General features: G+C 39.9%; 1 protein-coding gene across 4 annotated transcripts in view; it reads left to right on the plus strand.

Moving 5' to 3' along the window:
* The window catches only part of OCA2 (OCA2 melanosomal transmembrane protein), a 364555-nt gene that overhangs the window by 46741 nt on the left and 300720 nt on the right, over positions 1-17094 (plus strand). For 3 of the 4 annotated variants that reach the window (XM_006116097.4, XM_075916334.1, XM_075916327.1), the window contains exon 2: positions 11285-11572. In XM_006116097.4, the coding sequence (XP_006116159.1) occupies positions 11307-11572 (266 nt within the window). In that variant the 5' untranslated portion in view covers positions 11285-11306. Of the gene's footprint in view, positions 1-912; positions 2261-11284; positions 11573-17094 lie in introns of those variants that run through there. The other variant, XM_075916320.1, reaches the window with a different exon arrangement.

The raw sequence follows: 17094 nt of genomic DNA on the forward strand, positions 1-17094 counted from the left end.
TTTAAGTTTACTTAAGAAAGTGGTTAGAAGAACTGCAAAATATGCCAGCAAGTGGTATTATTTGGAGAACCGAGAGTTTTGGTTTACTCCCCGGTAAAGGAGCAAAGAAAAGGAGGGGAACTACAGCTGTCTATGAACCCTAAGGAGCTGTACACAAAAGAGAACATGTCCATTTGCCCACAAGAAATGACTATTGTCTGAGATGATATTTTGGGGCAGCACTGCCACTGAACATCAGGATGAGATGAGAGGAGTCATATTCTTCAGCAAATTAGATGCCTTAGCAGGATTTTGGCAGGTCCTCTAGGAGACTGAGAATTTTGAAGAGCTGTACTTTCAACATAATTTGGCAGATTTTGGCACTTCCTAAGGGTGCCTCTCAGAATATCTTCCACTCAGAAGTATTTCACCCTAATAGGAGTCTAATGCAAAAGAGTGCAGCAGGTGTGACTGTGTATGTTGATAATATAATATTTTGGGGTAGCACTGCCACTGAACATCAGGAAAGACTGAGAAGAGTACTGGGAGATACAAAATCTCATAACCTTCAATGGAATAAGGCTAAATGTCAAACAATGGAAATAACACATCTGGGAAGGAGACTGACCTCTACCAGAATCTTGCCTGATGAATCAAAGATTCGGGAAATACTGAACCTGAAGATGAGACGGGAATTCAAAGGCTGCTAGACATGTTGATTTATGTCAGCAAGTTCAGGCCTAATGACATAGCTTGCACAACTCACCTAAAACCTCTCATTTGGACCAACACTGGATGGACACATATGCCAGAGCCTGAAAGAAAATGCAGTAATTGTATGCACATTATGACCTCAGCTCCATGTGTTGCCAGTGTTCTGACCAACTGAAAGACAGCAAACTCTTCACAGATGCATGGAAAAGAGGGCAAGGAGCAGTACTGTTGCAATGTCCTGGAACTGATTGGTTCCCAGTCTCACATGCATCTAGCGACATGACAGCCCAAGACAAGATTGTACTCACAAATCTGAAGGGACATTACATCTGGTGTAGCGATGTGCAAGTTTCATGACTTTCTCCATGGTCAGAGATTCACAGCAGCCACTGATGGCAAACCACTGATTGCAATAAGTTAAAAAGGATTTGGAGAGGCACCACCCAAGATACTGTGACTACTTTTGAAAATACCGATGTATGTTGTGACCCTGGCATTGTAACCTGGATTCCACTTGAAAATGGCAGACACTCACAAGAGCATATGCTCCATCTGTATCCAGCCTGATGGACAAGCAATGAACATGCACAGGAACACAAGAGTCAGATGCTGTATCTTGAGGCATATGGGATGAACTGAGGACAGCAATTAAATGTAGCTGCTCCCTTACTCCATCTACTTTCACTGCGTGGCAGGAACATCTCTTGTCTATAAATGATAATGCAACACATTGCAGATGTGTTGCCAGCCTTCCCTGATTCATGGTAACTAAAGGAAGAAGCCGCATTTAATGAACCGAGGTGCTTTTAAGATGTAGCACTTGAGACAGATTTTTCAGCTGTGTTTAAGGATCTCTGGGTGCAGAGGGAACACAAGGCAGGTATTTGTACCCTCTAACTGTGAGGCTGGTTCTGCACTGGCCATACCCTGGGAGTGAATTAGAGCAGCCTCTGCGATGCTCTAAACAGCAACTGCTTCTAACCTAGTCTGCTGGGTTTCTGGGATTTAGGCTGTGGTTTAGTTACCCCGACTGCAGCCAGCTTTGAAGGTGCTGTAGCAGCCAAGGCCACCAGAAGATTCCCACTGCGGAGGAAAATCATCTGAAAAGTGCTGTGTATGTGCTAGGTATTACTGGCCACTTAACCTAGCTTCAGCTTACGGGTGGTTGCCAAACTGACCTGAGAACAGTATCCCCACTATGTGGAGTGGGCTGGAGGATGATGAATATGTAGAGCAAAATTCTCCTCCCCGGCAAGAGAATTTTCCCCAGATCAGACACTGCTTAAAGTTACTCTCATAATCTCTGGAGTAAACAGAGTTTCCACTGGCATCCTAAGAAGGTCTGCTTTAAATTGTGTTGGGCTGGAATTTGCCTTTGGGCGGTGCCTGCGTATCTCTTGAAGGAGCAGCATACGATCTCACTTCCACTCTGTCTGGAAGGCTGGGTCTCTTCCTGTCCAGGGGAAGACGAATAATGTAGATGCAATGTTTCTTTCTCATCCTCATAAACAAGGTGCTGCAGACTCATACTGGAGGAACAGTACAATTTCTGGATAATACACAGAAAGTAAGATATTTTTGTAGCCTCCTGACCTTTACATTTAAATGATCTTTCCTTTTCTACTGCCAGAATGCTATGATATACTTCTTGGGACTTTGCGAGACGACATAGAAAATAACATTTTAAAAACTGATGAATAGCATCCAAATATGTGTCACAGATATCACAGTTTTTCAGTTACGTAGAACTGCAAAGCAGAATATAAAAACCTTTCAAATTGAAACCACTTAGAGAAAATATTGATCTCGTTAGCACCTGAGAAGATCTACGGAAAAAATGAATATGCTACATTGGTAACATACTATAGCCTTGGAAGTGGATACTCAGTTACTTGTGATAGGATGGAGAGGAATAGTAGTAATGACTTGATCATCGTGTTGTACCCTTCACAGTCAAAGTCCGTATAGATTTACACCACATCATGTGGTAGCATCTCCTTTTAAGTTCTAATATAAATCTCTTTATTGATCACCAGCTTTTACAGATTCCAGAAAGGCTTAACTGCACTAGCTTCTATTTAGCTAAAGTCTCTCCCATTACGCTACCTTTTCTCTAGCTCATATTTCATTGATATATTAGAAAGTAAGAATGATAGAGAGGATGAGATGGAAAACAAAGGGTAGGAATAAATAGTAAGTTCTCAGAATGGAGAGAGGTAATTAATGGGTTTCCCCAAGGGTCTGTCCTGGGACCAATCCTATTCAACCTATTTATAAAAGATCTGGAGAAAAGGGTAAACAGGTGGCAAAATTTGCCTATGATACAAAACTGCTCAAGGTAGTTAAAACCAAAGCAGACTGTGAAGAGCTTCACAAAGATCTCACAAAACTAAGTGATTGGGCAAGAAAATGGCAAATGAAATTTAATGTTGATAAATGTAAAGTAATGCACATTGGAAAAAATAATCCCAACTATACATACAATACGATGGGGACTAATTTAGCTACAACTACTCAAGAGAAAGATCTTGGAGTCATTATGGATAGTTCTCTGAAAACATCCACTCAGGGCTCATCTAGACTATGTGGAAGATTCGAAAGAGGACATGCAAATTCTGTGGGAATTTGCATATCTTCTTCTGATCTCACTTTCGAAAGTGGAGCTTTTGAAAGTGAAAGTAAATCAAGACATGTTTTTTTCAGCGAAAGCCTCCCTTTTTTGAAAAGCTGCGTAAACCTCATTTTTTTGAGGAAAAGCAGCTTTTCGAAAAAGGGGGGGTTGCCGAATAAAAAATGCATCCTGACTATTTTCACTTTTGAAAGCTCTGCTTTCAAAAGTGAGATCGGAAGAAGATATGCAAATTCCCGCTGAATTTGCATATCCTCTTTCAAATCTTCTGCATAGTCTAGATGAGTCCTCAGTGTGTAGCGGCAGTCAAAAAAGCAAACAATGTTAGGAATAATTAAAAAAGGGATAGAAAATAAGACAGAGAATATCTTATTGCATCTATATAAAACCATGGTACACCCACATCTTGAATACTGTGTACAGATGTGGTTGCCTCATCTTACAAAAGATATATTGGCACTGGAAAAGGTTCAGAAAAGGACAACAAAAAATTGTCCAGAATGGGTTGTGTGTTTGGTAGGGTCCTAATCATGAACGACGTTGAGGTCTAATATCATAGTGATAGTTGCCTTAGAACTACTTTACATAGATAGATAGCCAAATGTGCTGATTATGGCAAAGACACTTGTGGGATTTTTAAACAAAGATTTTATGAATGTGCAGTAATGTGTTTCATAATTTTGGTTCAAATCCTGAGGTTTTTTCCTTTATACTCCTCCATTCTTTTAGTTTACTGATAATTCTAAAAATAAATGCTATATATGGGAGATACTTTTTTTTTTTAAAGTACATTTTAACAAGTTGTGCAGACGAGTATTTACAAAAAGATACATTTCAATTACAATATACTGCATAGCTTAATAAAATCAGCATAATATGAAGTGGCATAAATGAGACAGAACCCTCATTTTTTCTACTGCCATCTATCAAACTTTATAAAACTAGCCAATAGTATTTTTCTGCCAATAGCGCTTGTCCTTCCAACTCCAAGTGACAGGGTGTTTTGTGTCTTTAAGGGACTGTTTTGAGGTACGGTTCCCCCCCTTAAGACTGAATTCTCTTCAGGGTTGTCCTGTTTTGTATGCTATGAGAGCAAGAGTGAAAATGGTATGAAGTTTGTGAATTAGTAAATTCTTCTTCTTTGTTTGATAATTCACTGCAGCTTTCTTCTCTGCTACCATCCCTCCAAGAAAACTAGGAAAATGACAAATAGTGAATGCATATGCCTATGTACTGCATGTTGAGGGTTGCTAGGCTATTAATATCAGAAACTCCGGAAGCATGGGTGAGGCAGGTTACAAATGAGAAACTAAGACCTTACCTACACTACAGAGACTAGGCTGGTGTAAATCCCCAGTGTAGAGGCACTCAACACTCATGGAAAGGCTTTTTCAGTCCGTGTAGGAGCACCTCTCCCCTGAATGAAATTAGCTTCCTTAATGGAAGCAGTCTGCCATCAACACAGCTACATCTATATTGGGGATGCGGTTGGCATGGCTATGCTAGTTGGGGTATGGTTTCTTCACACCCTTGACTGGCATAGTGATGTGTCAACCTAACTTCTAAATGTAGACCAGTCCCAAGACAAAAAGAATAGGGTAAACGAAGCTATAAGAAAAAAGGCCATCTACAGAGTCAGCTACCTGAGCCTATTATTACTGTAGGCTATGTCCTGAATATTGTCATCAGAGGAGCCAACTAGGATTGCCAGGTGTCAATTTTTCACACAGATATTTGTGGTCCCTGTATGGTGAAAAATACAGAATATACCGGACATATAAAATTTTCTGTTTTTCTTGGTCAGATCTTTTTTTGCTCAACAATTTCAGTCCCCCGCCATGTTTGGGATTTTTTTGTGACAATATCTGGCAACCATAAAGACAACCGTCTCACCAGGCTCCTGGGCAAAGTGGGGTGGGGCTGGCTCGGTGCTCCCAGAAAGGGCAGGGCATCAGGTGGAAGGGGCAGGGGAAGCCAGCTATCAGCACTGCCTGGATTGCGGTGTGCCCCTTCCGCAGCCCTCAGCGCTGCCTGGAGTGTGCCGGTGGTGATTTAAAGGGCCCAGAGCTCCTGGCTCTGCTGCAGCTGAGAGCCCTGTGCCCTTCTGAATCGCCAGGCCTCGGAGTAATTGCCCCCTTTACTCCACCCTGTTGGCGGGTCTGAGGGTGGGCTTTGTTCATTTTTGGTTCCTTTTTTCAGTGTATTTGATTTGCTTTACCCTGACTGTTTTGGAGCACTCAGGCTTAGCTTGCCTCTTTCATCTCTTGTCAATAATTTTTATTCTAATGCTGTTATAATAACAGAAGACACTAAATAATACAATAAAAAACCTCTTCGCCTTTAGGGGCCAGGCTAGTTGGTTAAGGTGCAGAGAATCAGTGTTAGCTCTTGCTAGCTCCTTTTCTGTCAGCTTTCCCACTGGGATTGGAGGAAACCCTGTTCCTTAGATTTGCTCTGTTGCTGTGCTCTCCCCCACCCAATTCTGCAGAGCCCAAACTCCTTGACGCTATTGCACAGACTCCAAAGGAAAGTGTGAGCATGCTGTATAAATGGCGCTGTCTCCTTTCAGGTCTGTTCCCCTCTTTTGCCTTTCTGTATTCAGGGGAAGCATTTGGCCTTTTGTGCTTAAGTGTTGCAATAAACCACATTGAGCCGTATGAGTTTAAGATGGAATGTTCTTTAACTCAATTTTCTGGCTTTTATGGTTTATATACTGTGTGGATTCTGAAGTGTTGGATTTTAAACACTTGTCACACTGCATTTTAATGATCAAAATATAAAAGCTTTTCAGACAATTAGGCACAAGCATCAAATAAAACCTAATTTGCATCAGGACTTGATTTAGGTTTCACAAACATAACCAGTAACCTGTGAAATGGTGGGTTATTTTCATGAAGCTCAGGTAATTGATCTGCTTTATGAAGGGCCACCGGCTATGGTATGGTTTGTAGCTACCATATTCTTAGAGAGTCTCCTGACTGAGAACAGAGAAGTTGCTTTACCAAGCATTGTAGCTGCAGCAGACAGGCAGTGGTGAATCAGTACTAAGAAGAGACGAGAGTAAACTGTACAGGGCCGTGATTTATCCTGTTTCTGGGTTGATGAGTGTGTGGTTGATGAGTTTGCGCTTTGTCTGGTAGCAATAACATGCAGAAGAGATGAGTAGAATAGCAAAGCAGAATATGGTAGTGTTAAAAACGATGGCACTTTTCCCATTAGATTATTTTTGTGAGGGTGGTCGAATGACAAAGTAAGGCCTCTAAGACATTGAATTGTGGTTTGTAGAATTAGTAAGCCATTTAGTCTCTTTCTGTGACTAAATTGTTTTTCTCTCATGCCTGTGCCAAGTTGGAACCATGGCTAATCTCTACATTGGCACATCTGTAGGATGTTCTCTCTTGTTCTTGTAACTGATAGGTCTCCCAAGGATAATGCAAGAAATTGCCCTTTTTGAATGAAAGTTAAGTATCTTTGGAGTTCATTGTATTAAATGAATGGTTTATACTTAGTTGTGGGCTTGGAGTGCACATAATCTTTAGAGTAGGGAGATAAGAATGATGCAAGATTGGAGATTTGAAGAACTACACTGAACAATGTGTCGGACAAGACTGGACTATTGGAACAACAACAATAAAAAAGTATTATGTGGTTTTCCTGGGGAATATCTATGGGGAGGCGAATGCAAGTTCCCCGTTTCTGTTATATAACCCTCCCAGCCTTTTGAAGCTATGCCCTGAGAATTGGGTGTGTGGTAGCTTTGATTTCCTGTTGCATAAGATGAACATCAGAGGTGTAAGCTGAATAAAAGAAAGACTGAACAGTTCTGGTTTTGAAGCTGCGACAGTTATGAACTTATCAAGGGGAAAACCCAGCTGTGGGTTTTGAAGGACTGACACCTATCAGAACCCAAGGTGGAGCTGGAGTGGCCCAGGTCAGCTTTTTAGAATGCACATTGGTTCTTTTATTGTTTTAATAGGTTTGATCAGTTATGCCTTTAAACTTTAGGACTAAATGCACTTGCTTGTAAAAAGCTGAGTGATAACTTACAACTGCAGGCACAAAGTGTTCACAACTTCTGCCAGGGAAAGCAGAAGCACAGATCGCTGGCTATGTAGGCAGCCTGGTTTGCTGGGAATATCACTGTGAGGGAAATGTAAAGGTTGGAAAGTTCCTGGTCAAGAGGGAGGGAGATGTGGGTCTCTGCCCGAGAGAGGTATGAGGAGCCGGGAGTCTGGAATGGGTACTCTTGATGGACCACAGAGCGAGAATACAGGGGCAGTTGTCCTGCACTGTGACGGCTCACTCAGTGCTTTGTTTTACTTATGACACCATGTGAAGAGCTAATGCAAAGAGCTACTCTGGGAAGCCATTTGCAGTGCTCCACAAGAAGTTTTATTGGTCCTACAAAACTCAGAAGTTATGCTACATGTGCTTGAGTGCCATATACTGTCAGGTTATCTATTAACTATTTATATATGCACAGATGCAGAGCACTATGTATGTAACACCGTATTATTTTCTGCATTCTGGTAGCTATTGAATTCACCTGTATTTTGTCACAAATCAATTGGGCTGTGTCTAGACTGCATCCCTTTTCCGTAAAAGGGATGCAGATTAGACACATTGTAATTGCTAATGAAGCAGGGATTTAAATCCCCCCCCGCTTCATTAGCATAAAAATGGCTGCTGCTTTTTTCCGTCTCGGAGCTTTGCCAGAAAAAAGCGCCAGTCTAGACGTGGATCTTTCGGAAAATAAAGCCTTTTCTGAAAGATCCCTTATTCCTTATTTTAAGGAATCCCTTATTCCTTATTTCTATTTTAAGAGGAATAAGGGATCTTTTGGAAAAGGCTTTATTTTCCGAAAGATCCGCATCTAGACTGGCGCTTTTTTCCGGCAAAGCTCCGAGCCGGAAAAAAGCGGCGGCCATATTTATGTAAATGAAGCGGGGGGGGGGGGATTTAAATCCCCGCTTCATTTGCAATTGCAATGTGTCTAATTTGCATCCCTTTTACGGAAAAGGGATGCAGTCTAGACACAGCCTTGTTGATGATGGTAGTAAGCCAGCCAAGGCAAAACCAGATACTAAATCTCATAGCATGACTATACAGGTTTGCAGCAGGTGTCTCAGCTAGTCATTATTATGGACCATTCTGCTTATACACTCTATGGAGCAGTTTTGGAATGGTTTAATATCTCAGATAAAGCTTAAGCATCTTGTTATGGTCTCTCAAAATTATTAATACCCAGAAAAAACAGCACCCTTGTTACCAAATGATGTATGGAACTAAACTGACTCCTGCATTCTGAGACACATCCATTTCTTACTATATAGTTTTTGTTAGCTAGTTTTTAACTCATGGTGTGAATTTAGCCCTTAGCTTGTGGGTTATTTATTTCTTTTAATACTCTCATGCAAGGCTTTTTTAAACTATATCCATTGACTGTCTCTTTTCATTCCACATTTGGCATTTCTGTTGAGGCTTTTATACCACACTCATCACTTCAGTGTAAGGTAAATCTCTCAAAGAATCCTAAAAGGCTTGAGTTTAACTTTTTCATGTATTTGCTAGTTTGTTTTGAACAAGCAGCTGCTAATCCTCAATATATTTCTCTGTAGTGCTACTGCTTCACTTTTCTGTATCCTCTGATCTCTAAAATAAATACAAGTGAATACATTATCTGATTAATTTCATCTTTTTCCCCTACGTATTTTTCACAAACCAATCCAGATTCTTACAACGGTGTTTATGTATTCACTAGACAATTGTGCACAAATTTCAGCATCTGAATTGTTCATGATGTCTTCACTATTTACTATGATTTATCAAATTGTATTGGATAGTTACCTTCTGTTTGATACATGATATCTTTTTGTTCTCTTATTGGATGACTGAAACTTTTACTATTAGAATAATGAATAGCAAAACAAAAATGGATACAATGAGTATCACACTTCCAATATGAATAATTACGTGTGCCTTTTAGGGTTTATGAAGATTTTATTGAATAAACTTACCAATAATCCAAATTCATATGAACTTGATGATTTCTATGACCGCATGAATAAAAGCAGTACAAATTTGCCACATATATTCAAAAAATATTTGTGATTGCTTTTGTATTGTATCATTCAATGTGGCATTATTTGACAAACTCAAATATTATCTGGTCCTACTGATTAATATATTGCTCTTGATTTTCTCAGATTGCTTTATCATTTGCTTTTCTTAGATCCTTATACAAACTAAATATTGAATTCAATTGTGCCTGTAAACTGCAGGATTGGACACCAGGCTATGTCTTCTCTGTAGAGTTAACTAATAGATGATCAGTGCCCAGGTGTTGAGCAGCCACTGCAAAGCTGCATGCGAGTTACTGTGTGCTGTGCTCTCCCATGTGAGCTGCTGGTTCTTTGTTGCAGGAAGCTGAGCAACTCTATAATTCTTTCCAAATGAATTTTGATCTGTCCTTCTGGGGAGATTGGGGGCACCCAAGGTTACAAGAGGGCTGTCAGTGCTCTAGTGGTTTAGCTGGTGCCCTCACTGCAAAGTGAAAGTGGTACCTGTATAGCTCCACACAGGACCACTAACCTGGACTGAAATCACCACTGAACTCAGGAGAGAGGTTTTGTGAGTGTATTGGGAGAGGGATTGTGGCAATACCCCAATAGGAGTGCGTCTACACAGCATCCTTACGTCCAAATAAACTATGCAATTTGCACTGTGCAAATTGCATGGATTATTTCTATGTAATTTTCAAATTTGAAATTTGGCACTATCTACACAGCGCCAAATTTTGAAATAAGGTGCTATTCAAAAACGTCCCTTATTCTTGTGCAATGTGGTTTACAGGGATGTCGGAATAGTGAGCCTGTTATATTTCGATACAACAGGCTTGCTCTTAAGATGCAGAATAGCTATTTCAGAATACTGGAGGTATCCCAAAATAGCCCCGCTGTGTAATCGTAGCCTAAGAGCTGAGTCCACTCTATGCTGAAGTCATATCCAGGGAGGGCTGGATTCTTCCTTTGCTCAGCAAAAAGTGGGGTTTGGGTGGTGGAGCCTCAGGGAGAAAGTTGTTGTTTCCTAATCTGTGGCTGGTCTGTCATCCCAGGGGCTGCTCTAACTTGTGCCAGCAGTGTGTTGCCTTGTGGGAATTGGTCTAACATAGCTCTAATCAGCTCCTTTCTTGTCCCTTGCATTGCTCCTATGCTGAAGGGAGAGCGGTTGGAACAAGAGTTGGCTCTAAAGCTTCCCTGCTGCTAAAAGAGCTGTCAGCTGCCCAGTCCCAGTTAGAATCTGGCTTCTTTGTGTCAGATGAGCCAGGTCAGAAATTAAAATCTGGTTGTTAATTGTCCTGGAGACCCTTATACACTCATCATCATATGACCCACAATTCCTGATGATTAAGCTGGATACATGCAGATAGCTTGCTGGGTTGGGACTTAAGTGTTTCTTAAGAGAAAATCAGGGCTAGAAGTAAGCGCTTCAACACATCTAGCTTACTGATAGTGTTCAGGCACCTGTTTCTTATTCTGATCATCATGGTGTCAGAGCTCAATCCTGCAATGGCAGTGAATATAGTTCATTCTCTATGATAAACCGGTGTAATTTGGGAGAAAAAGTTTTTTTGGGGGGAAATTCCACATTTGGTTAAAGAGAAGGATAGCTCTGTGTGGCAGGCTGTTTTATGTATTTATTTTAAGTGACTGCTGCTTTCTCAACTCAGTTTTCAAATGTTAAAGTATTTCTGGTAGAGATGAATTACCAAGCAGAATACAGATAAAACAGTAAAAAGTGCAAGATAAAAAATTGTCCAGTGGCCTTTTAGCACTGGAATATCAGCAAGCGTGTGCACGCGTATCCCCCACATCCACCTCCCCCCTGTATGTTTGGATGTGGGTAGATATAAAATATGTGTATTCAGTAAGTTCCTAATAGATTTGTTTTTACTTTTTTCAGAATAGAAAACCAGTAAGAAGGTATGTACTTGGATAGTAAAGATGACGGCACAATCACTAGAAATCTAGAGATGGAGCTGACTCAGACATCCTCTCCTCACCATGCTAGCTCACACGGAAAGGTGGCGGCTGAACCAATTGCCAGCAACTTAAATGAGCTCTTGAAGGAGTTTCACGGAATGGTGGCTATTCAGGGACAGCCACAAATACCGTATCAAAATGGAGCAGTAGGCCAGGATTGCTGTGTTCCCCTTGGGAAAGATTTCAATCCACTCGCCATGCAGGGGAGGTAAGAACAAGATCAAACTGAATCAGTTTCTTTTATTGAAAGTTGTTTTTATTCCCTGACAGTGTCGATAAAATATATTTTATTTAACATCTTTCTATAATGGATGGAATGAAAAGCTCAGTAGGAATTTATAGCAGTCGTAATTACTTAGAGATGGTGACTGGCTCAGCAGGTTCCCGGACTAATATCAGCTCTTACAGCTGCTCTGCATCGATTTTTCTGTTTTCCGAATCTGAGACCTGGGTTTTCTTCCTCACTCTGTGTGTTTTGTGATGGGTTTGTTTAACCAACAGGGAGAAAAACATCTTTGTTTTGATAAAATGACACACAAATTAGCAAACTATTTCACAAGTCTACATCAAGGCAATCAGCTGCATCACTGCTGAGAAGGGCTATCATCATAAAAAGACACCAATAATGCAGTCTTGAGAGTAAGCACAACATAATACCAAACGTGATTGTTTAGGGTCTGATTACTTCGGGTCATGAGCACCTGTTAGGAGATGTTTTCTATACTCTCTCTGTAGCCAGTGTGGCAGTATCAGGACCCAAATGTGTGCAATTCTATTTTTATGTTTAAAATAAGGATTCCAAAATATTGTATTGCAAGTGGCTGTATAATCTTTCCACTCCCTTCTTCATTTTGCTGTAGAGTTTTGACTCAGGAAGATAGCAGTCTCAGCTTCTAAAAAACAGTTATCGTGTAGCAAAATCAAACCTGAAATAAATAGAATAAGCACTCCAATGAGAGTGGGGGTGGAAATGAAAGACATTTAAAACCGTCGTCAAGAAACTTCAGTGGTTCTGAAGATTCTTGATATCTATTTCATAGATTTATTTAAGGCTAGAAGGGATGATTGTGTTAATCTAGCCTGGCATTCTTCTTAACACAAGCCACAGGATTTAGATGTTTTATTCCACCGAAAATGAAACGTTTCATTTAGATTTTGAGCATTTAAAATGTTTTTTGCATTTAAAAATTGCAGAAAAAAATCAAAACAAAATAACTTTTGAACTGAAAAAAGTTTCATCTTGAAACTATAGAAGTGAAACTTTTTTAGACTTTGGATTTTTTTTATTTTTTGATGTGAACAATTCAGTGAAGCTGATACAAATCCATAAAATGTTTAGGTGTCACTAAATACACACTTTTGCAAACAAAGTGCTCTATATGTAATATAAACATATGCTGTGACATTATATACCTTGGGAAAACACCTTGTTACCCCAATATTCTTCGTTTGTATGTAATTGTGATTTTGCATGTAAAGCAGGCCATGTAAGGGATCGGGGGAAAGGCTATGATCTGGTGAAAGTCCCTGTTCTATCAAACTATGTATATGGTTAGTGCATATGAAGTTATAAGATTGTGTCATATGGTTGTCAGTAAAACATGCTGGAAATTGGCCAGATATTAGCTCACCAGAAACAAGAACAAAAAACAAAACAAACAGACAAACAAAAAATTCCTGGCAGGTATCAAACAACTATCAACAGGCATTGTTCCACAAAGGAGTCATAATTCAATGACTTACCTGCAAAAGATTGCACCAGAGGAATTGTTTAAACTTGCCTGGTGATGCAACAATGTCCACTAGACATACTTGGAGTTATGTTCCTCAAGCATGTGGAGTAAGGGTATAAAAACAGAATATAGGGCTCCCTGCTTGGTCTTTCTTCTGATTTCACCTATGCTACAAGAAACAAAGCCCTGAGAAGACTGAAGATTCCAACAGAGGAGACTGGCCCAGGTTTTAAAAGTGAAATCTTTGCACTGTGCACTGAGAAAAATGACTTAATCTTTTTGTTGCTCAATCTAACAGGGTTGAAAGTTGAGACTGCATGCTTATTTCATTTCTTTTGGTAACTAACCGTGACTTTTTGCTCATCAGTCACATAAAATCTATCTCTTGTAGTCAGTAAATTTATTTAACTATATATCTTTAGCAGTGAGCTTGCCTGAAGTGTCTGGTAAATTACTCAGATTTTCAAAAGCTAGTGTATATTCACTTTTCATTGATGAAGTGGTGAACCAAGTATTATTAAATTTGCACTGTTTATGGAGAAGGCATATTCAGGAGGTACAGTACTGGAAGCTGGAGGAATTTGACTTGTGCCTTTTTCTGTGTGATTTATGAGTGGCTCTGAGAGCATTCAAGCAATCTAACTGGGTATGGGATTCCACAGATTGTTGTGCTGAGTGATAACAGCACCTAGAGGGGTTTGCTGCTTGTCACTAGAAAAATTGTCTGAGACACATCCCAGGTTGGAGACTTAAGCAGCAATCCCAGGCTGCAACCTGAGGATCCCCTCACATATGCGCTGACCTGGAAAACTATTTTTTTCTATTCTGTTTTCCATTTGTTATTTGGACCTTCACGTGGTTGTGGAGAAAAACCCAAGTTAGGGTTATCAGTGGGACATAATTTGTCTGCCCAATCTGCATGCATTTTAGAGTAAAATAGCTTTCAGAGAGAAATGTGGAAATCTTTAACAATTGAAAATAATTACAATAACAATAATTATTATTAATAAAAATCAACTTGTACTTCTTTTATATTCTTCTTGTTAGTATTTAAGGAACTATACAAAACTCCAAAGGGTTTGGTAACATAATCAAATAATATAAAAATCTCCTTAATTCTTAGAGAGCCAATGGATGTATCAAGGTGTGTGTGTGTGTGTGTGTGTGTGTGTGTGTTTTTCACAAACATGATGACAGTAAGTGGAGTGTGAGGAAAATGGGGTGGGGTGTTTTGGGGAGCCAAAGACATTTCTTTTTGAAAGTCTCATCTGTGCCAGTATTGAATCACACTGGTAAATAGTGCTGACACACAGGAACTGCCCAGTTAATACATGTGGCATTTTGATGTTGAAAACAGCATAAAATATAGACATTAGAAATGAATAAGACATATTAGATCATTGTTTACCTTTCTCATCTGATGTAGGCCTCTCTTTTTCCCCCACACAAACACATTTTCTGATTTCTATATGTAAATACTTTTAACTTAATAAATGAACCTTGCAGCATTTTAAACTCCCATTTATTTTTTATCATGCATTTTATCCAGTCTTCTGATAGCAACAATCTGCATCGAACAAGTGATGCTTTCAAGTGAAATATCTGCAATAATAGGACATTCAGTTCTGGATCTTGCAGTCATTTACAGTTGTGTATAATTTTCCTCCTCTGAATAATTCTGTTGAAATCAATGGGACGACTCCTCATAGTAAAATTAAATACATGAGTAAGTCCTGGCATGATCACAGCCTCAAAAAGTGTGGTCCGTGCAATTCCAGAGTAATGAAAATTTCACTTCTGATGATGTTTATTTTGGTGCTTACAGCTGAAGATTATTACTGATTAAAAAATATGAAGAAACAAACAGAAACTGGCCTAGTTGCAGAAAATAATCCATTAATTTGAAATGCCTGTGTAATTTGTTTTAATATATCTATTTAAGTTAAATTGGTCAATTATCTTTCAAGAATAATAATCTCAAGGTGTCTAATTGTTCAAATGTATGCCGAAGCAAGCTGTTTCAATGAAGCTATTTAGAAGGACTGCAGATTTACTTCAGTCAATAAAATGAACTTTAAGAAACTGTTCTTAAATTAACTGGCCACAATTATTTGTGGGAGGAGAATGTCAATGAACCCTCCTTTGCATTTGCCCTTCATTGCTGCAGTGTGCAGAGGCACAGACTTTCTAACGTGCTGAGGAGGTGCTCCTCCTGGTTGCACGCTAGACCCTGCCCCCACTCCACCCCTTCTCACAAGACCCCAACGCAGTCGTGCTTCTTTCTGCCCCGTTCCACTCATGCTCCCCCCTCTTCTCATCCCTTTCTGTCCCCTCCCCTAAGCATGCCACACACTCATTCCTCCCCCTCGAACCTCCTGCAGAATGGCTGATTGGAGAGGGTGGGAGGCACTGGTGGACAGGCGGTGCTAGGGGGAAGGATTGCTGGAGGTGGGCTGCTGGTGGGTACTCAGCACCTACTATTATTTTGCTGTGGATGCTCCAGGGCTGGAGTCAGTGCCTATGGTAGTGTGTACATACCACAGGGGGTGTTTTGCCTTTACTTTGCGCGCGTGCTTGTTCCAGGGTTTGAGGTCAGTTATTGAGTCTTCACTAGCTGCCATTTTACCTACCAAATCTTCTGACTTCACCTGTGACGCTGGTGTCCCACCTGACTCTTGCTTCCTTCTTCAATGGCTCAATGGCTATGAGCCAGGATGGGTAGGAACGGTGTCCCTAGCCTCTGTTTCTCTGGAGGTGGGTGATGGGAGGGATCATGAGAGGATTACTTGTTGTGATGCCTCCTCTGGGGCATCTGGTATTGGCCACTGTCAGCAGACCAGGTACTGGGCTAGATGGACCTTTGGTCTGACCCAGTATGGTCATTCTTATGTTCTTCTTCTCCCTAACCTCAACTGACCTACAGCCCTGGATCATTTCTGGGGTTTGTATATATTTCTCTGATGCTTCTGCTATCTTTCACTTTCAGGAATAGTATAGTGGACTTCATTAAACTGGATAGAGGTCTGAGCAGATATTTCTTACGTTCTTAAGAATTGTGGGTTGTCTCACTGATTCAATAGTTATCAACACTTACAATGTGCAGAGCTGTTGCAATTTACATGTACTGTAAATATATGACACTGGTTTTCAGGTACTTTTTGAATGCAAATTAATATGTTAAAAGCATAGTCATTTTAGGGCTTATTTGTGGGGTTTGTATCAAAATTTGTAAGACTGTAGTGACTAATACAATTTTTTCCTCTTCCTGACAAGGTAGTAACTTCACAGGTTCCCATTGTGCTAGCCCATGTGCAAAGAGGGGTGGAAGATAATCCCTATTCCGATAACCATCTAATTAAGAGTGGATGCAACCTGTGGGAGTAACAATCAGAAGGAATTGTGTATAAGGAACCAGGGAAACAAAAATAAACTTCTACAGATAGGCCAAATAAATACATTAATATCAACTGTTATCAGTTGCCAGTTTCCCGCAGGCATCACAATGGTATTATACCCTGAAGGTATTTGAAGGAGTACAGGAAGGTGGCTTTATGGATTAACTCAGGGGCAGCCTATGATATTTTGGGTTCATTTGAATTAGAGCTGAAACAGCACATAATTTATTGGATGAATTTAGCACCTTTATTTGTTAATGAATTATCCAAAAGCAGATCTCAATTTTTATAAATGTCTTTGTTGTTCAAAATCATTTGATGGATGATTTATATTAACATTTTTCATTATTGCTTATGGATTCTTCATCATAACTATTTCTCTGAGTTTTTATTCTGCTTATAATTTATTATTCACAATAGTTCAGATGTTATTGCTTCTGTTAACTGACTTGTTGACTAAAACTCATAATGACTTTTAAAGACCTAAACATAGCCTCTTAAATACTTCCAGAGAAGCCATATTCTAATGAAAACATTTTTGAAATAAAATACTAGCTTGAATGTTTTTGCATAGCAAATATGAAGGGCCACAAATACTGACA

Source organism: Pelodiscus sinensis, chromosome 1 (genome assembly GCF_049634645.1).
Source record: "Pelodiscus sinensis isolate JC-2024 chromosome 1, ASM4963464v1, whole genome shotgun sequence".
Taxonomy (NCBI): domain Eukaryota; kingdom Metazoa; phylum Chordata; order Testudines; family Trionychidae; genus Pelodiscus; species Pelodiscus sinensis.